The sequence below is a fragment of the Abrus precatorius genome, unplaced genomic scaffold (genome assembly GCF_003935025.1).
Source record: "Abrus precatorius isolate BTA unplaced genomic scaffold, Abrus_2018 Scaffold7, whole genome shotgun sequence".
Taxonomy (NCBI): Eukaryota; Viridiplantae; Streptophyta; class Magnoliopsida; order Fabales; family Fabaceae; genus Abrus; species Abrus precatorius.
In genome coordinates, this window is record NW_020874417.1 from 824880 (window position 1) to 841930 (window position 17051).

Genomic DNA, 17051 nt, shown 5'->3' on the forward strand with positions numbered 1-17051 from the left:
TTTTATAAATTTAAAAGGAAATAATATCATAAACTTTATTATATTTAATAAATTTAAAAAAAATAAAACCAATATTAAATTGATATATAAATATATATTAAAAATATTTTGTATGATAAAAAAATTCAACTTTAAAAATACTTTTAAAAATGTTCATGTTAAAAATATTTTTATTAAAAATTGATACTTACAAATTATATATAAATACACTCTTAATTATTAATTAACATTTATTAAAATTATAAAAGTATGAAAAATAAATATTAAATTAGAAATTAAAAATATATTTTATAATTTTCAATAAATATTAATAAAAATTTAAAAATATACTAAATAATATGTTGCTAGTATGTAATTAAAACTTAAAAATTAAAAAGTTTAAAATAAATAAATTATTAGGAAAAATAATTCTATTGTACTTTTTATAAAAAATATTTAAATATATTAAATTTATACTCTATTTTAAATATATCTATATTATTAATTATAAATATATAGATAACTAGTTAAAAAATTTCGTAGTCAAACAGTCCTATTTTGTACTAATATGCATATGTTAAATGTTTTTTTTCCCTCCATTCAACGTGGTATGAAACTATTTTGTACAAATATATATATATATATATATATATATATATATATGAAAATTGTAATATTGATAACTTCTTTGTGCACAACAAGTATATTATTAATTTAAAATATTTTTTAGTATTTTTTTAATAAGTCTTATAAAATTTTGTGATCAATTTAAATTTTAATAAATCTTATAATTTTTTAAAAAGTGGATATTATAATTATTAACAATGAATATTTTATTATATTAAAAAGTAATATAAATTTTTAATATAAAAAATTACTCAACATAATAAAAATAATAATAAAATATTTTCATTAAACAAGCTTATCAAAATTATTATTATTATTATTATTATTATTATATAGACCCGTTTCACCGAGTCACCGGAATTCCTTGGCAACGCAAAGTCACCGGTGTTTGACATTTATGACACGTATAATTATATTGATATTAATATTAAAAAAAATTACATAATCTGTTACACATATTAATATCAATCATTAAAATTTTAACAAATTTATAGATCTTATTATCCTTTAATATTATTCTTCTGAGTTTTCGTGAAAGCATAGTAAAATTTTTTTGTTAAATTTAAATTTTTAAAATTAACAATATATTTTACTTTTGTTTTTAGTATAAATTGTGCCTCAAATTGGATTTATGAATAAATATATAAAAAAATAAGTTGAATATAAAATTGATATAAAATATAACGTGATGCTGTTTAATTTAAATTTTTTATTACAGGTTAATCATTTTATTAATTAAATGATAAATATTTTAATAAAATAACTAGAAATTGTTAAATTTAAGTAAATAAAAAGGCTAGGATATAAAAGTGAAAATTGAATGAAAATTAATTTTTCAATTTAAGATCCATATTTCACTTATTTAGTTTATATGAGTCGTTTTTAACGTTTAATTTAACTTTTTTTAAAGTTTTGCGATAGAGATATCCAACAATTAACCATAAAAGAATCAGATTAATTCAATTTCGTAACATTTATATGATTAAATTAGTTAAACCGTGTTTTTATCTGGATTTCCTTTTTGAAATCCCAGTTTAACTTATTGGAAACGTGGCATTTTCATAGCAATTTGCAATCCTTCGAATAAACAGTTGCAAATTAGGTTTATAATAATCAATAATTTACTGTTATATGTCAGTTTGAGTTTAAAAATTTAATTAAATTTGTTAAACCAAAGATGAATAAAGCGAGTGACTTGGTAAAGAAATAAATATAAATCTTTGTACAAATTTATTTGTACAAAATAGCTGATACGGTTATTTAATCAACGAAGATATACAATATATAAGCCGGAAACAAATTTATATAGAATATACTGAGATAAGGTTTTATTTAAATTTTTTAATACAAGTTGAATTATTTTGTCGAAGTAAATGATAAATATTTTAATAATTTTTAATGTATTTCTAAAAATACATGTTAAAAAGTTGTGAATATAATTTTTTATTAAAAATAAAAAATATATTTTGTTTTAAACTTCATAGTTTTTTATCTTATATTTTTTATTTTAATTATATTTAATATATTAAAATTATTATTATTAATATTAAAATATTATTTGTATTTATTAAATTTATAATTAAATATATAGTATATTTTTAATACACTATATATTTATTTTAATATGATTTTCTTTTCTATAACTATATTTTTCACAAATTAAACAAATTAAACGCAAGTCTTTGTATTCAATTCAATTCTTGAATTAATTTATCACACGTTTTAATAATTTTTTCTGTGTATATTAAAGAGGTATTGAGGTTAAATTTTAACCTTAGTAGATTCTTATATGTTAGAGGAATTTTTCATTGTAGAATTTTAAGTATATTCAAGTAGTAATTTTTTTAAGATTTTGATTTTTATGGTTAAACAAAGGTTTTAATCTCCAAATAAGAGAAATAAAAATGAAGAGTTAACTAAAGGCTCTTATAAAGATATGCTTATAATCTTTTATGTTATCAACAATTTTTTTTTAAATATTATTTAATTTTTATTCAAATAATTAAAAATAATAATCGTTTTATAAAAATTTAATAATTAGATTGACTTCAAAGAATACTACTATGTCTTTTAAGTTTTTGAGGTGATTTTTAACTCAAAACACATTATTTTCAGAATAAATATTAAATTCCTTCATCATTAATTCACTGATTGCTCTTTCCAAATTCTAGGAACGATGAAATTTTAGTAGATTTTTCTCTCTTTCAAAAAGTCAAAGCACTCTTCCCATCAAAATAATCAGTAATATTAATTGTTAGAATGACTATAATGTTAATCAAATTGAATTTAAATTTTAACATAATTAGAGTTGATTTTCATGAATAGCACTGTGTTTCATAATTTTCTAAGGCAATTTTTAACTCAAATCACGCAGAATATTTATTATCATTTATAATACTTTTATTTATTTTTCTCAAAAAGTCGAAGCGCTTTTCCCATTAAAATAATCATTAATACCAATGGCTAAAATAATTATAATGTTAATCAATCTGAATTTTAATTATACATAATTTTTAAAATTTAACACGAGGATAACTTTTTAAAATACAATCTTAATTATTCATATTTTTTTATCTTATTTTTTAATTTTAATTCTATTTAAAATATTAAAATATTTTTATTAATAATAAAAGACTGTTTTTCATTTATTAAATTTATAAATAAATATACAGTGTATTTTGAGTTTAATTTAAATATTTATTTCAATCAATTAATGAGAGTGTAAACAAAGTGAGTAGTTTAGTTATATTTTGGAAACGAGAACTGAGTTAATAACTAAAACGGCGGGCCCGATACAACCGCGGCGAATATATATAATTTAAACGCTGTGTTTGTTGATGCAGAGAGAGTTAAACGCGACGTCCCAGCAAGCCACAAATAAGCAAAGCCCGTCAATCACGCGCAAGAACAAGATTAACTCGTTTCGATCCTATCCCAAGTCCAACCCTAATCTCATCTCTTCCCGCAAAATCGAAATCTTAAAACCAGAAGGATTTTAAATCCCAAACAGTTTCGTCTCAAACGAGATTCCATGCAACTCTGCTTCTCCCTCATCGCCCTCTCCACGGAGGACTCTCTTGCTTTCGCCACGAAAATCGTTCTTTCTTTTCACCACACTTCACAATTCGCCAACCATGTCCTCCGATTCCCATGTCCCTAAGGGCATCCTCTGCAATGCTGGCGCTGGTGCTGCCGCTGGTATATGTTCATTCCTTCTCCGATATAACCTAATCAGATACTTTTATCATACAAACTCCTTTTTTCTTTTTTGGATCCATCATGACATTTATTTTCTTTTTTCAAAAATTGTGTAGGAGTTATTGCTGCTACGTTTGTGTGTCCTTTAGATGTAATCAAAACTAGGTTTCAGGTCAATTCCGTGCCTCAGGTCGCAAATGGAAGTGTTAAAGGTAGGCGTTGACTTGTGGTTCTTTTATTTATATAATTAAAGATTTTTACTATGTCGAAAACAAGGCAAGACAATGAAAACGTGCTTTGTCAGTGACTCATAATACAATATCCTTTCTGTTAATCGTTTTACTTTTAGAGTGAGTTACCGTTCATGGATTTTTTTTTCTTTAATATAAAGCGATGGACACATACATTGTATAGTTAAAAACTTCTCAGTAGGATAACTACAGCTGAATAGAGCAACCTTCCTTCCTTCTCTCTTTCTGTTTTATGTAACCAATTGGATGTTTTCTGTCATTAGGCAGTCTTATAATTGGTAGCTTGGAGCAAATATTTCACAAGGAGGGATGGCGTGGCATGTACCGTGGGCTAGGCCCAACTGTGCTTGCCTTGCTTCCGAACTGGGCGGTGAGTTTACTGCTTCCTGATGGCTGGCTTTTTCCATTGTTTTTTCCTGATGAACTATTCTTTTTACCCTGTTGACCAGTTTATTAATATCTTGTCCAATTGACATAACTTTCCTATTTTAAGCTTTAAATTGGCAACAGAGTATATCTCCAAAAAATGGAAAAGAAAACTTGGTAAATCATTGGTAGGGTTAGGTTAGGTGGAAAATAAAGTGAGGTTAAGACTTGTTGCTAGAGTTGCTGCTTTACAAAACAATGTACCTTATGCTGGTGTGGATGTGGCAATCTTATGCTGGGGTGGGTCTTTATCCAAGAATCGACTGGGGCTGTGGAGGAATGGTTTGTTTTCAATTTCATACATGTGCTGTCTAGAAAACAACAGAAAAGAGACAAAAGTTGATAAGATCTAGAGATTAACCCAGATATATAGACTAAGGGAGTATATGATTGGTATGATTTCATCCCACTATCAAGAAAGGGGAAATCTTGCTGCAATAATTTGTATAGCTGGTCATTCTTTATTCTTTCGTAGTTGAACATCACCTGAATAGGACTAGTCAAAACCCATGACCAAATACTAGTAACTAGTAAGGCCCAAGCTGATAAATCTTCCTCTGATAAGCTTAATGAATTGACCTATTTGAATAAATAACAAATAGCTCATGAACTATGTTGCATGGATACAGTAATGGCACACGACAATTTTTAAAAATTGGGAGGCAAGTTTATTCATGTGTGTGTTTTTTTTTTAAACACAATAACAGCATTCATTGTTTATGGACAAATAACTTATATTCTTAATTGTTTTGTTTGTAATTTTTCTTGGTGTCCCTTTGCCTCTAGTGATTAGGCTATCTTTCATCTGAACTACTTGAGTTATTGCAGCTTTTATAGGCTTTCTTTACACTGTACCCAAACCTTTTAAGAAAAATTCTACCATCTTTTCCATTCATTCCTAATCTTATCTTGCCAAATGCGTCTGCTCATCCAATGTAACATTCTCATATCTACCACATTGAGTTTATTCTGTTTTTAGCTTTTTACTGCCCAACATTCAATTTCACGTAACATGGTAGGTCTTATATGTGTGCTGTGAAATTTTCCTTTAATCTTGAGTGGTACTATTTTTTATCCCATATAACACTGGAGACATTCCATTTCATCCATCATGCTTGAAAGCCAACAAATAAATATTTATAAGGATTTAGAAAACACATAAATCACTGTTTATATATGTACCTTTCTATAATATTCTAAAATGTTTCAATTTGTTAACTTGCAGGTCTATTTTACAATGTATGAACAGCTCAAGAGCCTACTTTGTTCTGAAGGTTAGTTTATTAGATATTTCTATTTTGTTTTTAAGCTTGTCAACTTGTTGTATGTTTGTACATTCATTTTTGTTGATGTACAAATTATAATAGCTATCGTATGAATGCAGATGAAAGCCATCATCTTTCCATTGGAGCTAATGTGGCAGCTGCTTCAGGTGCAGGAGCTGCAACTACCATTGCTACATATCCACTTTGGGTTGTCAAGACTAGACTCCAAGTGTGTTTCTTTTCAACTCACGCTAAATCTTATATTATCATTGATTTGCTTATGCTATCAACTTATCATATATAATTGGCATGATTCATGAGTGCATTAAATGCTTAGAATATATGCAATCAGTGGTTTGTCAAGGTGAAAAACCCTTTCCTTCAAGTTTATCATTGGTGTCTTAGTAGTAGATCTTTAGCATTTCATTTTCTTTTTGACATACCTTTGCTAGAACTGTGCCATCATCAGATGAGAAGGCAATGAAGGAATCATAAATTTGATGTAACGTGTTGGCTTTCAGTGTGACAGCCAAACAATATGACAAATTATATCCATATTGGATTGGAAAAAGAACAAACTCAAACATAGTTTAAATGTTTTTTGGCCTTGGGTGGATCATGTTGTCCCTTTAATAGCAGGGATGTGTGGACACTGACAAAATTGTTATTTAGTATATTTGTGATTTCATTAGTGTAACTGTAATGTATGTACGATAAAAGTACATGACTCTCTTTAACCTGCTTATGAATTCATCGGTGCATCGGTATATTCTGCACAATAAGTTTGCTTCATTTGTTACTGCAGACCCAGGTAAGCAGACCTGGTGTTGTGCCATATAGGAGCACGCTATCAGCTTTAAAGAGAATTGCTCATGAGGAGGGCTTTCGGGGGTTGTACAGGTTGGTATTGCTTACATCATTCATGGAACTTAAGTCAATGTATAATACTTCATAATAATAATTTTATTGACATATGATATATTCTTTACCATAAACAGTGGCCTTGTACCTGCTCTGGTTGGTATCAGTCATGTTGCCATCCAGTTTCCAATATATGAGAAAATAAAGTTGTATTTGGCAAATAAAGGTAATTCAATGCTGTTCTAATTCTTTGCAGCCACTTGAAAGTATTGGCATTTGGTTAATATAATCATTATTTTGTTTTGTGCCAGATAACACAGCAATGGATAAGCTCAGTGCACGTGATGTTGCAATTGCCTCATCAGTCTCCAAAATTTTTGCATCTACATTGACATATCCTCATGAGGTTTGTTGCTGAATGACTAAGGCAGATTTGTTAAAGATACGCATAATCATAGATACTCGTACTTATAGTTGCCCAGCCTTGTGAATGAAATGATGTTGCGATTCATAAAAATCAATTTCAATGCTTAAAGCATTTTATAAAAGGGAAAACTGTTTTCAGCTCCATTAAACTGTTTCCAAAGATATTTTGAAGTTGTGTCAATTATTCCCTAATATTTAAATATTACCTAAATAGGTTCTTCTGTTCAGCTTTTGTTTGGTCGCTGACAGATCTCTTTGGCTATATCCAATCCATCCAGATGTGTTAATCTAGACGGTTGAATAATTTGTGAATTAGAGTTTAATCTTAATGAATTTTTAAATCTTCCAAATTTAAAATCTGTGTGGTAGATTCATATATCTTTGATCAAACTAAATAGCTTGCTTGAAGGCTACTTGGGGTGAATGGATACATGCTTTACTTTCTCACTCTATGTCCTGGCTGCTTTTGTCCTGTATTCCCTCCACCTTAAACACAGGTCTTTCTTGCGCTGCAAAAATTGATGTAGGAAGAAGCTCATATGTTCAATTCACTTTGAATGTATCCCAATCAATGTTATAAAACTTGGAAAAGTCATTGACTTGGTCAAAGTAGGAGTCACTGGAACACCGGTGAGTCTGGTTGAGTCTGATGTGTTGCTTAGACGATTAGTTGACCGGTTCATCAATCCAACCAGCCAATCTGAGTTGAGTTTTTGAACACTGATTCCCATAAAAGCATGATGAGCTGGATATAACCAACTAATCATCTATTAAAATTGAATTTGGTTGTAACATCCTAAGGTGCATGTAACAGAACAAGACAATGAGGAAGAGAGTTGTATGCAAAAATTATGTTGGAAGGTTTATAGATAGAAAGATTATGGAGATATGGGGATTTAAAGGGGGACAATGAAGAAAGTAGTTGATCGGAAAAGAAGGGAAGAGCAGAAAATGTGGCAAGACCAGTAATGCTCTTCATTCTCTGCAGAAGAGGATCATGTGTCCTCGCATGACCTATTTTATTTTGGGTTTCTAAACCTTCATTAAAATTAAAATTTATTGAATATACTAGTCAAAGATCCAGATTTAAAACACCTGGATGGATAAGATTTTGCTGCATATATTTACCATTAGTGACTTAATGAAAGTTAAACAGCAGGGTATGTTGGAGTAAAGGCTTAGAGATAATTGAGATAACTTTCAAGTTTATGATGATATTTTATAAATGGTCCAAAAATTGACAAAACAAAGTTTTACCCTTCAAAATAATATTCGTTTGACTGCACATTGTTAGCTGTCTCTTGCAATATTTTACTTCAACATTTTGAACTTAACTGGCATTATAGATTTATTGAATTTCATTTTCTTCATTGTGAACATAGAAAACCGTATATTCCTATTATTTGAATGTTTTTTGTATTTTCTATGCAGGTTATTCGTTCGAGACTGCAAGTACAGGGGCACCATTCAGTGAAGCAATACTCTGGTATGACCGACTGCATTAGAAAGGTATTTCAACAAGAAGGACTTCATGGTTTTTACCGTGGGTGTGCCACCAACCTACTTAGGACAACCCCAGCTGCCGTAATCACATTCACCAGCTTTGAAATGATACACCGTTTTCTTGTTTCTCTTTTTCCTGCTGACCCACAGTTACAAATTTTATGAAGATGGAGCATGGTGATTAAGCTAGTTTAGCCTACTAACCTTTCTTTTAGTGATTAAGATCCCATTCTTTGTGATTCTTAATTGTTTATATAGGTAGATTTCCACATCATTGAACAAAAATTGAGCCGTTTTTGCCCCAACAAACTTTTGCAAATTGATTGGCTATATTTTATTAATGCCTAACTCTTTTTTTAAATCGACTAAATTTGCTTACACTGAATGTGCTTTGTATCGTGTGCATTAGTTAATTTCAACTATACATTTTGCTTCGTACCTCGAGCTCTGTTGGTTGAACTGTAATCCAAACAGGCTCTTGGAGGTTGGACTGAGGCCTTATCAAGTGGTAACGACAACAAAGATGTTAGCGGTACAACGTTTTGATGCATATTTTAGTGTTTGCCTAGATAAACGCAGGAAAGTACTCTTTGTAGCATCTAAATAAACAAGGATTCACCGATAAAAGAGGTGAATCCAAACATATTATTATGTAACTGCTGAGTAATCAGATAATTTTAAACACTCCCTGATGCTTCACATTTCATGCATTAAGGATCCCAGAATTTAGATTCATAGGTCACTTACATCATCAATCACCAACTCAAGTGTTCATTCTAGAGTTAAAACTTGTACAGCAGATAGGGAGCATGTCAAAGAAGAGGTACAATCAATTGCATATTTATTTGTCTGTCAGAATTTTTTTTTGGATGATATTGCTGCCGTCCTTCAAGCATTAGAATTCGTTATTCACTTGCTACCAGGTTACTGTTCTCAACAAGAACAAAAATTAATTTGGAGTAACAATTTGCATACAATTATGCACACCAGTAAATTGGTATAATTTTTACCATTTAATTTATGTACAACCAAGAACTTTATATTCCGTCAGAGTTTTGACTTTCCAGGATTTTGAGTTCAATGGGCTAGTAATTTTCTCTAGTTTTACATATGACTACTTTCTACTACTACTAGTAAATTGAACAACGACTTTGATGTCTCTAGTTGCACAGGGGGAGATATGCTATACCTCAGCACCATTGTTGCTCAAGTGCTCGGTAGTGGGATGTTATGTGTGCCTTTGGGGAGGTACTGAATGTGACCCCATATCATCTTGCCCAAGAAAGGCGTAGCGATGCGGGGCAGTCCCAACTTTGAGGACTAGTAGGCCATGCTCAAACTTAGGTTGAACGCAACTACCCTAAAAGAAAACATGTAGTGTGCCACATGCTTTTTAGAGAGTACGCGAGAGATCGTTTTGGAACCGAGGTTGAAGGAAACGGAAGAGAGAAGAGTAAACACATGCTTTGGTCATTGACAAAAATCACCTAATCGAATTTGATCTTCAAAGAAAAAAGAAAGTTACTTAAGAGTCCGTCAAGTTGTAACCGTGAGATACTTTAATTCTTCAATCATTTGTATCTTTTTTAGTACTTAATTAGTCCTTGAAAAAGTAATTGTTAATCAATTTAATTCCTAAAAATATCACTAATGACCTAAATTAGTTCTTTAAAGTATTGACTGAAATGGATGACAGACAGGATTAAAAAGTCTTATAATCTTGAGAGATTATTTATTCAGTAACTTTTTATTCTTCTGAAACTATATTAAATGAAATAATTATTTTTTGGACCGAATTGCATATTATTCAAAATAAAATACAATCTCAATGTAAAAAAAATGATGGAAATGGCAGTGTAAATGATTGCGTTTCCTTTCCTTTCCGATGTTTAAAAGTTAAAACAAAAATTAATAAAAGAACGGAACGAAGGTCCGTAGCGACTCAAATTGGAGGATCGAGGCTTTTTGGAGGAGTTGTTTTCCTCATCTAAAATTCAATCTAAACATGGAATTAGAGGCCATAATTCTTGCAGGATAGTCCAGAGTGTCTCAATTTATCTGGACTAAAGCTCTAGGCGAGTTGAGTGGTCATAATCAGAGGCACTTTGAATGTCTAATAGCTAGGAGGATGTTCAAGAGAACCCATCTCAATCAGCTTTCTTTCCTAGCATGCTGTCTTTCAGACAAGGATGGGTTCTGCTTCCCCGTTTGAACAATTGGCTCAATTACACTATGTTTAAAGCATAATAATATTGATTTTACTTATTTTTGTCCAAAGACATATAATAAAAACTTATATCATCAACTTTTATTAAAAATAATACGATATCACTAAATGTAATGTATTAATAACATTAAATCCTCCAGAAAAAAAAACATTAAATCCCACAACTCCCAATAAAAGCTTACTATTTATTTATTGACATGTGATTTTAAGTATACGTTAGAAATAATATTTAGTTACAAGTGATGCATTTTAATGCTTTTTTACAAATTGCTTTCGAATTTAACGCTGGACCTAAAATTCATGTCCTCTTTCCACGAGAATGCCAGTTAATTCATGCAAATTAAGGAAATGATGGTCCATAATTGGACAACTCATTACTAAATATGAAGTGGGGTTACTGACTAACTATGAAGACTAAAGACTAAGGATTAGCATCCACTCCTTGGCATCCAAAGTTGAGACATCCCTGGACAAGACACATAGGATTGGATTCGTTTGTCATGTTCTATCACATCCAAACCAAACAAAAGATAAATTACCGTGGCTTTACTTTCAGCTTTCTTGAATGAGTATCAAAACGATTTATATTTATAATTTTTGTTTTGATAAGGGGAAAGGATGGGGATAGAATAAAGTTAGAGATTATGGTAGTTGACATTGGGGACTCATGTTTGGTGAGTGGCGCTGTTGCTGTTGTGATATAAGAAACACGGTGTCAGCACAAGTACATACTTGGGAGGATAACAAATACAAAACATGGCTGGGCCTAGAAATGGAGTGGGAGAAGAAAATGATTGTTTTCCATCCCATTTAGGGTGTAAAATGGGTGAAGAAAATAAAGATATAGAAAAAAAAAAAAGTGAGAGAATGTAAAAATTGTAAAGAATGATATGATAGAACAAAATATATAAAAAAAGTGAATATAGAAATATAATAATTGAGAGGAATACGAGGAGCAAGAGGAGTGCACTATTCTTTCAATTTCACCAACACTTTTTTCACCTTCATCATAATTTGGTCGGTCCAAAATGCCTAAACCTATCAAAACAACTGGGAGTGCTATGCTTTCATGATTCCTTTTGGAATGCTGGCTACCCCACCTCTTTAGAAAATGTGGTGCTTGTGGGGGAGGAAGAGTGACAAAGAGCAACTTTTTCTTTTCTTTTTCTTGCAGGACCATTTTCCATTTGAGAAGTAGACCACTAGTATTCCATTAAGTAACTAAGCAATAAACCTTTTTTTCTCTTTGAAACAAAGTATTTAAATCCACCTACTGCCACATTTTGGTAATGTAACAAACTCTGTTTTTTCCTTAAGAGTAAAGGCTAGACTTCTCTTTTGTCAATAAAATATTTACATGCCCATATATTCAAGTTTTGCACAGTTTATTTTCTGGTGTAACCTTCCGGAGGAAGGCCAATGGAAATATAATAACCATATTATAGTATTAATGAGTATGATGAATGCTTTAACTATGACAACAAATATGAGCTCTCAGCCTAAAGTTAACCCCTAGAAAGTCACTGCTATGATGAATAGAGTAGGTGACAATCTTCTTATATTTTGGGGTCATGTTATGGATCATGGCCAAAAGGTATACCTACATTTCATAAAGACTAAAGAGGAATACTAACCAGATTGTAATAATTCTCGCACTTTTGTCCTCTTATGAGTTTTAACAAAGTCAAACAAGTGGTCATAGACATAGTAATTAACAGAGCAGTAAATGGGTTTATACTCTCAAGATATCAATTAGTAAGACTCAATTGAAAATTAGAAGTTTATCTATTAAGGAGGAGATTTTTTTTCTCTTTTTGAGAAGGTGGGGTGGGTATACAAGTGCAAGGATTGAGCATATTGATTTTTGGTCATCAAGATTGAGCATTGCTTTCCACAAAATGAAATTGCATGTGCTTCCAATCCTTTGCTTGATGTGGCTTGACATCTTGAGAGTTGAAAGCATGAATCTGCACATTTCTGCAACAGAAAGTGATGTGAACCTCACAAAGGGGAGTTCATGAATATAAATCATATATTATGGGTAGCATCCGGGCTCACTTAACATGTGAATGTCATAAAGAAAAAGCAATAACGCGTGACTTTAACCTTTCAATAAAAAACCGTAGGTATGAAGCTTTCTTAGATAAATCAAATCAGCATTTAAATTATAATCCAAACATTCCATCTTTGTATCTAAAATCCAACACCTTTGTAGCTGTACCTTTCAGAATGATTAGCAACATTTCAAGTCTCATCGTATTATATTCCCTATTTCGACTTCAAATATCATAGCTTTGACCTACTGGTCAATATTAGAATAAAAAAACACTATAATCAGGATCCTAACTATATAGGTTAAGAAATGACTAAATAGGATTTTTTTTGGGGGTAAAAATCACGTTCAAAATATATTTAAAATATTTTCAATAAATTTTCAAATTTCTTAACAAATATTCTTATAGTTAATATTTGTCTTTATAATTAAATTAACTATTTTTTAAAAAGATGAATTTGGCTCGTTTAAAATCAAGAGAAGAAGAAATTAAGAAAATAAGAGTTTACTTATTATTGATTTAAAATTAACATAAAATTATTTTAATTCAATTTATAGTAAATAAAGTTTTATCTTCTTATTTTACATATTTTTTTCACTTTAATCAAGCTAAATTCTTTAAAAACAATCTACTAACACCTTCTAATAAGCAATTCTAATAAATGTCATTGTTGTGAAATGCATGTAAATCACATTACAAAATAAATAAACAAATAATTCTATTACATTTAATAATAAAAATTGCGTCAAAAGTGTATTGTTATGATTATCATATAGTTAACGTCAAATTAAAAATTCTTTTACGGGTCTGTTTAATTTTAAAAATATTTTATATTTTTATAAATAATTAAAAAATACTGTCTTGTTTTTTTATAAAATATAATTTACAATAATAAATAACTCAATGAAAACTTGTTTGTTGCATAATCATCTTATAGTTATACTCCTTTTAGTTTTTTCTTTAAGAAATAAGAATTGATATTTTTTCTATACATAAGAAATACAATTTTTTATATTAAATTATTTTATATCTTTATTTATAATAGCTGATATAATTATTTATTTATTTGATATATTATACACTAATTTAACTAATTAATATTATGAATATTTTTAAAATATAGCATAAATTTATAATATCTAATTAATTTTTATTGATTTTAATAAAATAAATATTTATTTTTATAAATAATAAAAAATAATGCCATGCAACGAGGTTATTAACATCTAACTTAATAGTGATTATAATAAGATTAAAATGTGAGATGGGAACGTTTTGAATCCACAATTGGAACTCTGTGAGGAGTGAGGAGTGAGGAGTGAGGAGTGAGGAGTACGCGCTTGAGGTGAAAGTGGTTGTAGGAAGGAGTGGATTGAGGGGGGAAAGTACTGAGTAGCACGTTGCCAGTTGCCGGCGGTTATGATGATGGAAGAGAAAAGCGCCACGTAGAAACGATCATCCGACTCCGTCGGAGTGACCTGTTTGTGGGGCTCACTACTTATAAAAATGCATTCTCATTGCTCGTCAAGTGGGTCCCACTTTATATGCTCTTACTCTACGTGGCCACTACCCCCGAACCTCGTTGCTCTGGTTCCGAGCCACCATTTTGAAATTTTTGAACGTTATAGTCGTGCTATTCAGGAATTTACAACTATACCCTCTCACAATTGGTTCTCTGACTGTTATTCGCGGTGAAGACAATTCTATCTTTTTTTTTTCTTTTCTTTTTTGCATATTAATTTACTATTTTCAGAATATTTTAATAAATTATATATGCAGAAGTACTTTATTAAATTTAGAATAATTTATTATTAATGTATTTTTATAAATGCAAGCAAAATTATTATTATTTTAAATACCTATTATTAATATCATTCAAATTGAATAAAATTATTTATCTTTACATTATAAATGAGAATACTATGAGAAATAAAAAATTCAATTGAACTACTCTATTTTATAGCTTGTCAAGTATACTTTTTTTTTTCTTTTTTATTAATTTTATTTTAAATTTTAAAGATAAAAATTGTTAGTTAACTTTATTTTAGTACTTAATATAAGTTTTTAATTTTTTTACAAACATATTTATTTATAAAAAATTCATAATATTTAATATTTTAAATAATGTTATTATTTATATATATATATATATATATATATATATATATATATATATGCATCTCAGAAGAAGAGGTTAAAATGATTTTAAGTAGTTAATGATTTTATATTATTGTAAGTGTCAAATTTTATTTATTACATGACAATAAATGGTTATCTAAATATAAAAATTATGTATCATTTGTGGATTAAAATTAGATTGATGTTACAATTTTCTTAGAAATATTTATTTTGCTACAAATATTTAAATTTCATTTTTTGAGTTTAATTAAAATATTTCAACTACCTATATATAACTTTAGGTTAAATTATTCTATAAATTCATATATAGTTACTAAATTTTGGTTATGTCTTTGTATTTTAATTTTTTTAGCTAATTTATTTTATTTTTCATATTTTATAAATAAATTCACACAGACTATAATTATTTAAGGCTATGAAGTATTTCCAATGTAACATTTTACATATGACAGTAGCATGTAATTCGACAATTAACTAATTATAACTAAATATTGAGTTAATCATTCTAAATATAAATCTCCATAACTATAATGTGTCTGGTTTGACGTTCATGCTTTGAAGTGGTGTGTATTTTCAATATGACACAACGTTAACGTAGCATTGAGATCATTCATGAATATTTATTAAATTTTGATACACATATTCTTATTGAAAATTTTATAAAAATACATTAAATTATATTTTAATGTGAAAGTTATAATTTATAACATCAAAATTTGACATAAATTTAAACATTTTATTATACCTCTTCACTTATTTCATTATTTTTCATCAACATCCGTTACATTTTTCTCTTTAGATGTTACAATTCGTTGCATTTTTTTCATCGCTCTTCTCTCCCTGTAACGTTGGTGATGATGACATGAAGATACAAACTCATAACATGCACTGAACTGTCAAAACAATGGCCAAAAATGATAGCCGAAAGACCTTCGTGATGTAATTGTAGCGAAACATTGTCCTTCTCAACAAGTATTGGCCTAAAAAGATTATTAGGTTTTCTCAACAAAAAAAGACATTTTTATTCCTTTCCCTTTTATGATCGTATGACTCATGCAAACATACTAAATGAAGAAATATCAAATTAATTGGGAAATGAATAATTTTAAGAAGAAAAAGGGATGGTTTTATAATTTAGTTCAACGAAAACGAAACCCAACAAATTAACTTACTAGGATTCAGAGAAAAGAAAAAGACAAAGATAAAAGATGAAAAGGAATATTGATGGAGTAAATTTGAGAAATAGGATCAAATTTAGAAGTATAGTGAAATTGAAAAATAACAATAAATTGTTAAAAAAAACGTATAATAGTAATTAATTGCAACATTATTAGATATAAATGCTTGTGTGAAATGTTGCATGACCGCATTATGCCATGAACGATACTTAAAGGAATTTAGCTTTCTGAAACTTAATTACAACATTGTTTAAAATTATAAGAAGCTTGGTGAAAAACTTTTGAACTGTATAAATTTAATTAAAATAATAATAAAATTATAGTGAATCAATAGAATTGTTTAATCTATTTCTTTCAATTAAAAATGATTAATATGTAATTAATAGACTTTTATAATGCGCCATTCATTGGTCTTTACAAAAATCAAGAGAAGATTCTTGTAATTCCATTATCTCTAGACTCTTGATTAGGATAAGTTCTTCTTCAATGCTCAGCAAGGCCTACTTGGATAAGAAGGCCACAGTTATTCAGATGTTGCATTATACTGAAATATTAATAATATTATATTGGTCTTTACTTTTTCATTGTTAAAATTTGAGGCTTACACAATTACCTGTGGAGTTGCAAAGGCAACTGTTTTCCAACAACTACTTCACTAACCGACAGAGACATTTTGTCTACCAAAATGATGTGGTGGCATGCCCCATTCAAGCTACTACCATACTCAGATGAATCATTATGTATTTATTGTAAAAAGATTGTGTGAAATTGTGAATGTTTGCTTTCAACCTTTTTAACTAGTTCAAGCCAACATTGTGTGGCAATTTCAACTAAGTCTATCCATAATCCACTTTCGTGACTTGGAAACTTAACCACCTTCCATCCATGTTGAAACTCCTTCTATACTCTCATCTGCA

The 17051-nt window shown here is 29.1% G+C and overlaps 1 protein-coding gene across 2 annotated transcripts; it reads left to right on the plus strand.

Annotated features, from left to right (window-relative positions):
* Positions 1–3443: 3443 nt before the first annotated feature.
* Positions 3444–10160, plus strand: LOC113870993 (nicotinamide adenine dinucleotide transporter 1, chloroplastic-like). 2 transcript variants are annotated; one of them, XR_003505732.1, is made up of 10 exons: positions 3455–3804; positions 3921–4016; positions 4319–4425; positions 5707–5755; positions 5866–5975; positions 6552–6646; positions 6745–6833; positions 6919–7663; positions 8465–8542; positions 9701–10160. XR_003505732.1 is itself a non-coding variant. In XM_027507631.1 (9 exons), the coding sequence occupies exons 1-9, from the start codon at positions 3741–3743 to the stop codon at positions 8699–8701; spliced, it is 942 nt and encodes a 313-aa protein (XP_027363432.1). In that variant the 5' UTR covers positions 3444–3740; the 3' UTR covers positions 8702–8893. The 2 variants fall into 2 exon arrangements, 1 of the variants encoding a protein (XP_027363432.1); XM_027507631.1 differs by lacking the exon at positions 9701–10160 and having other exon boundaries at positions 3444–3804; positions 6919–7013; positions 8465–8893.
* Positions 10161–17051: the final 6891 nt, after the last annotated feature.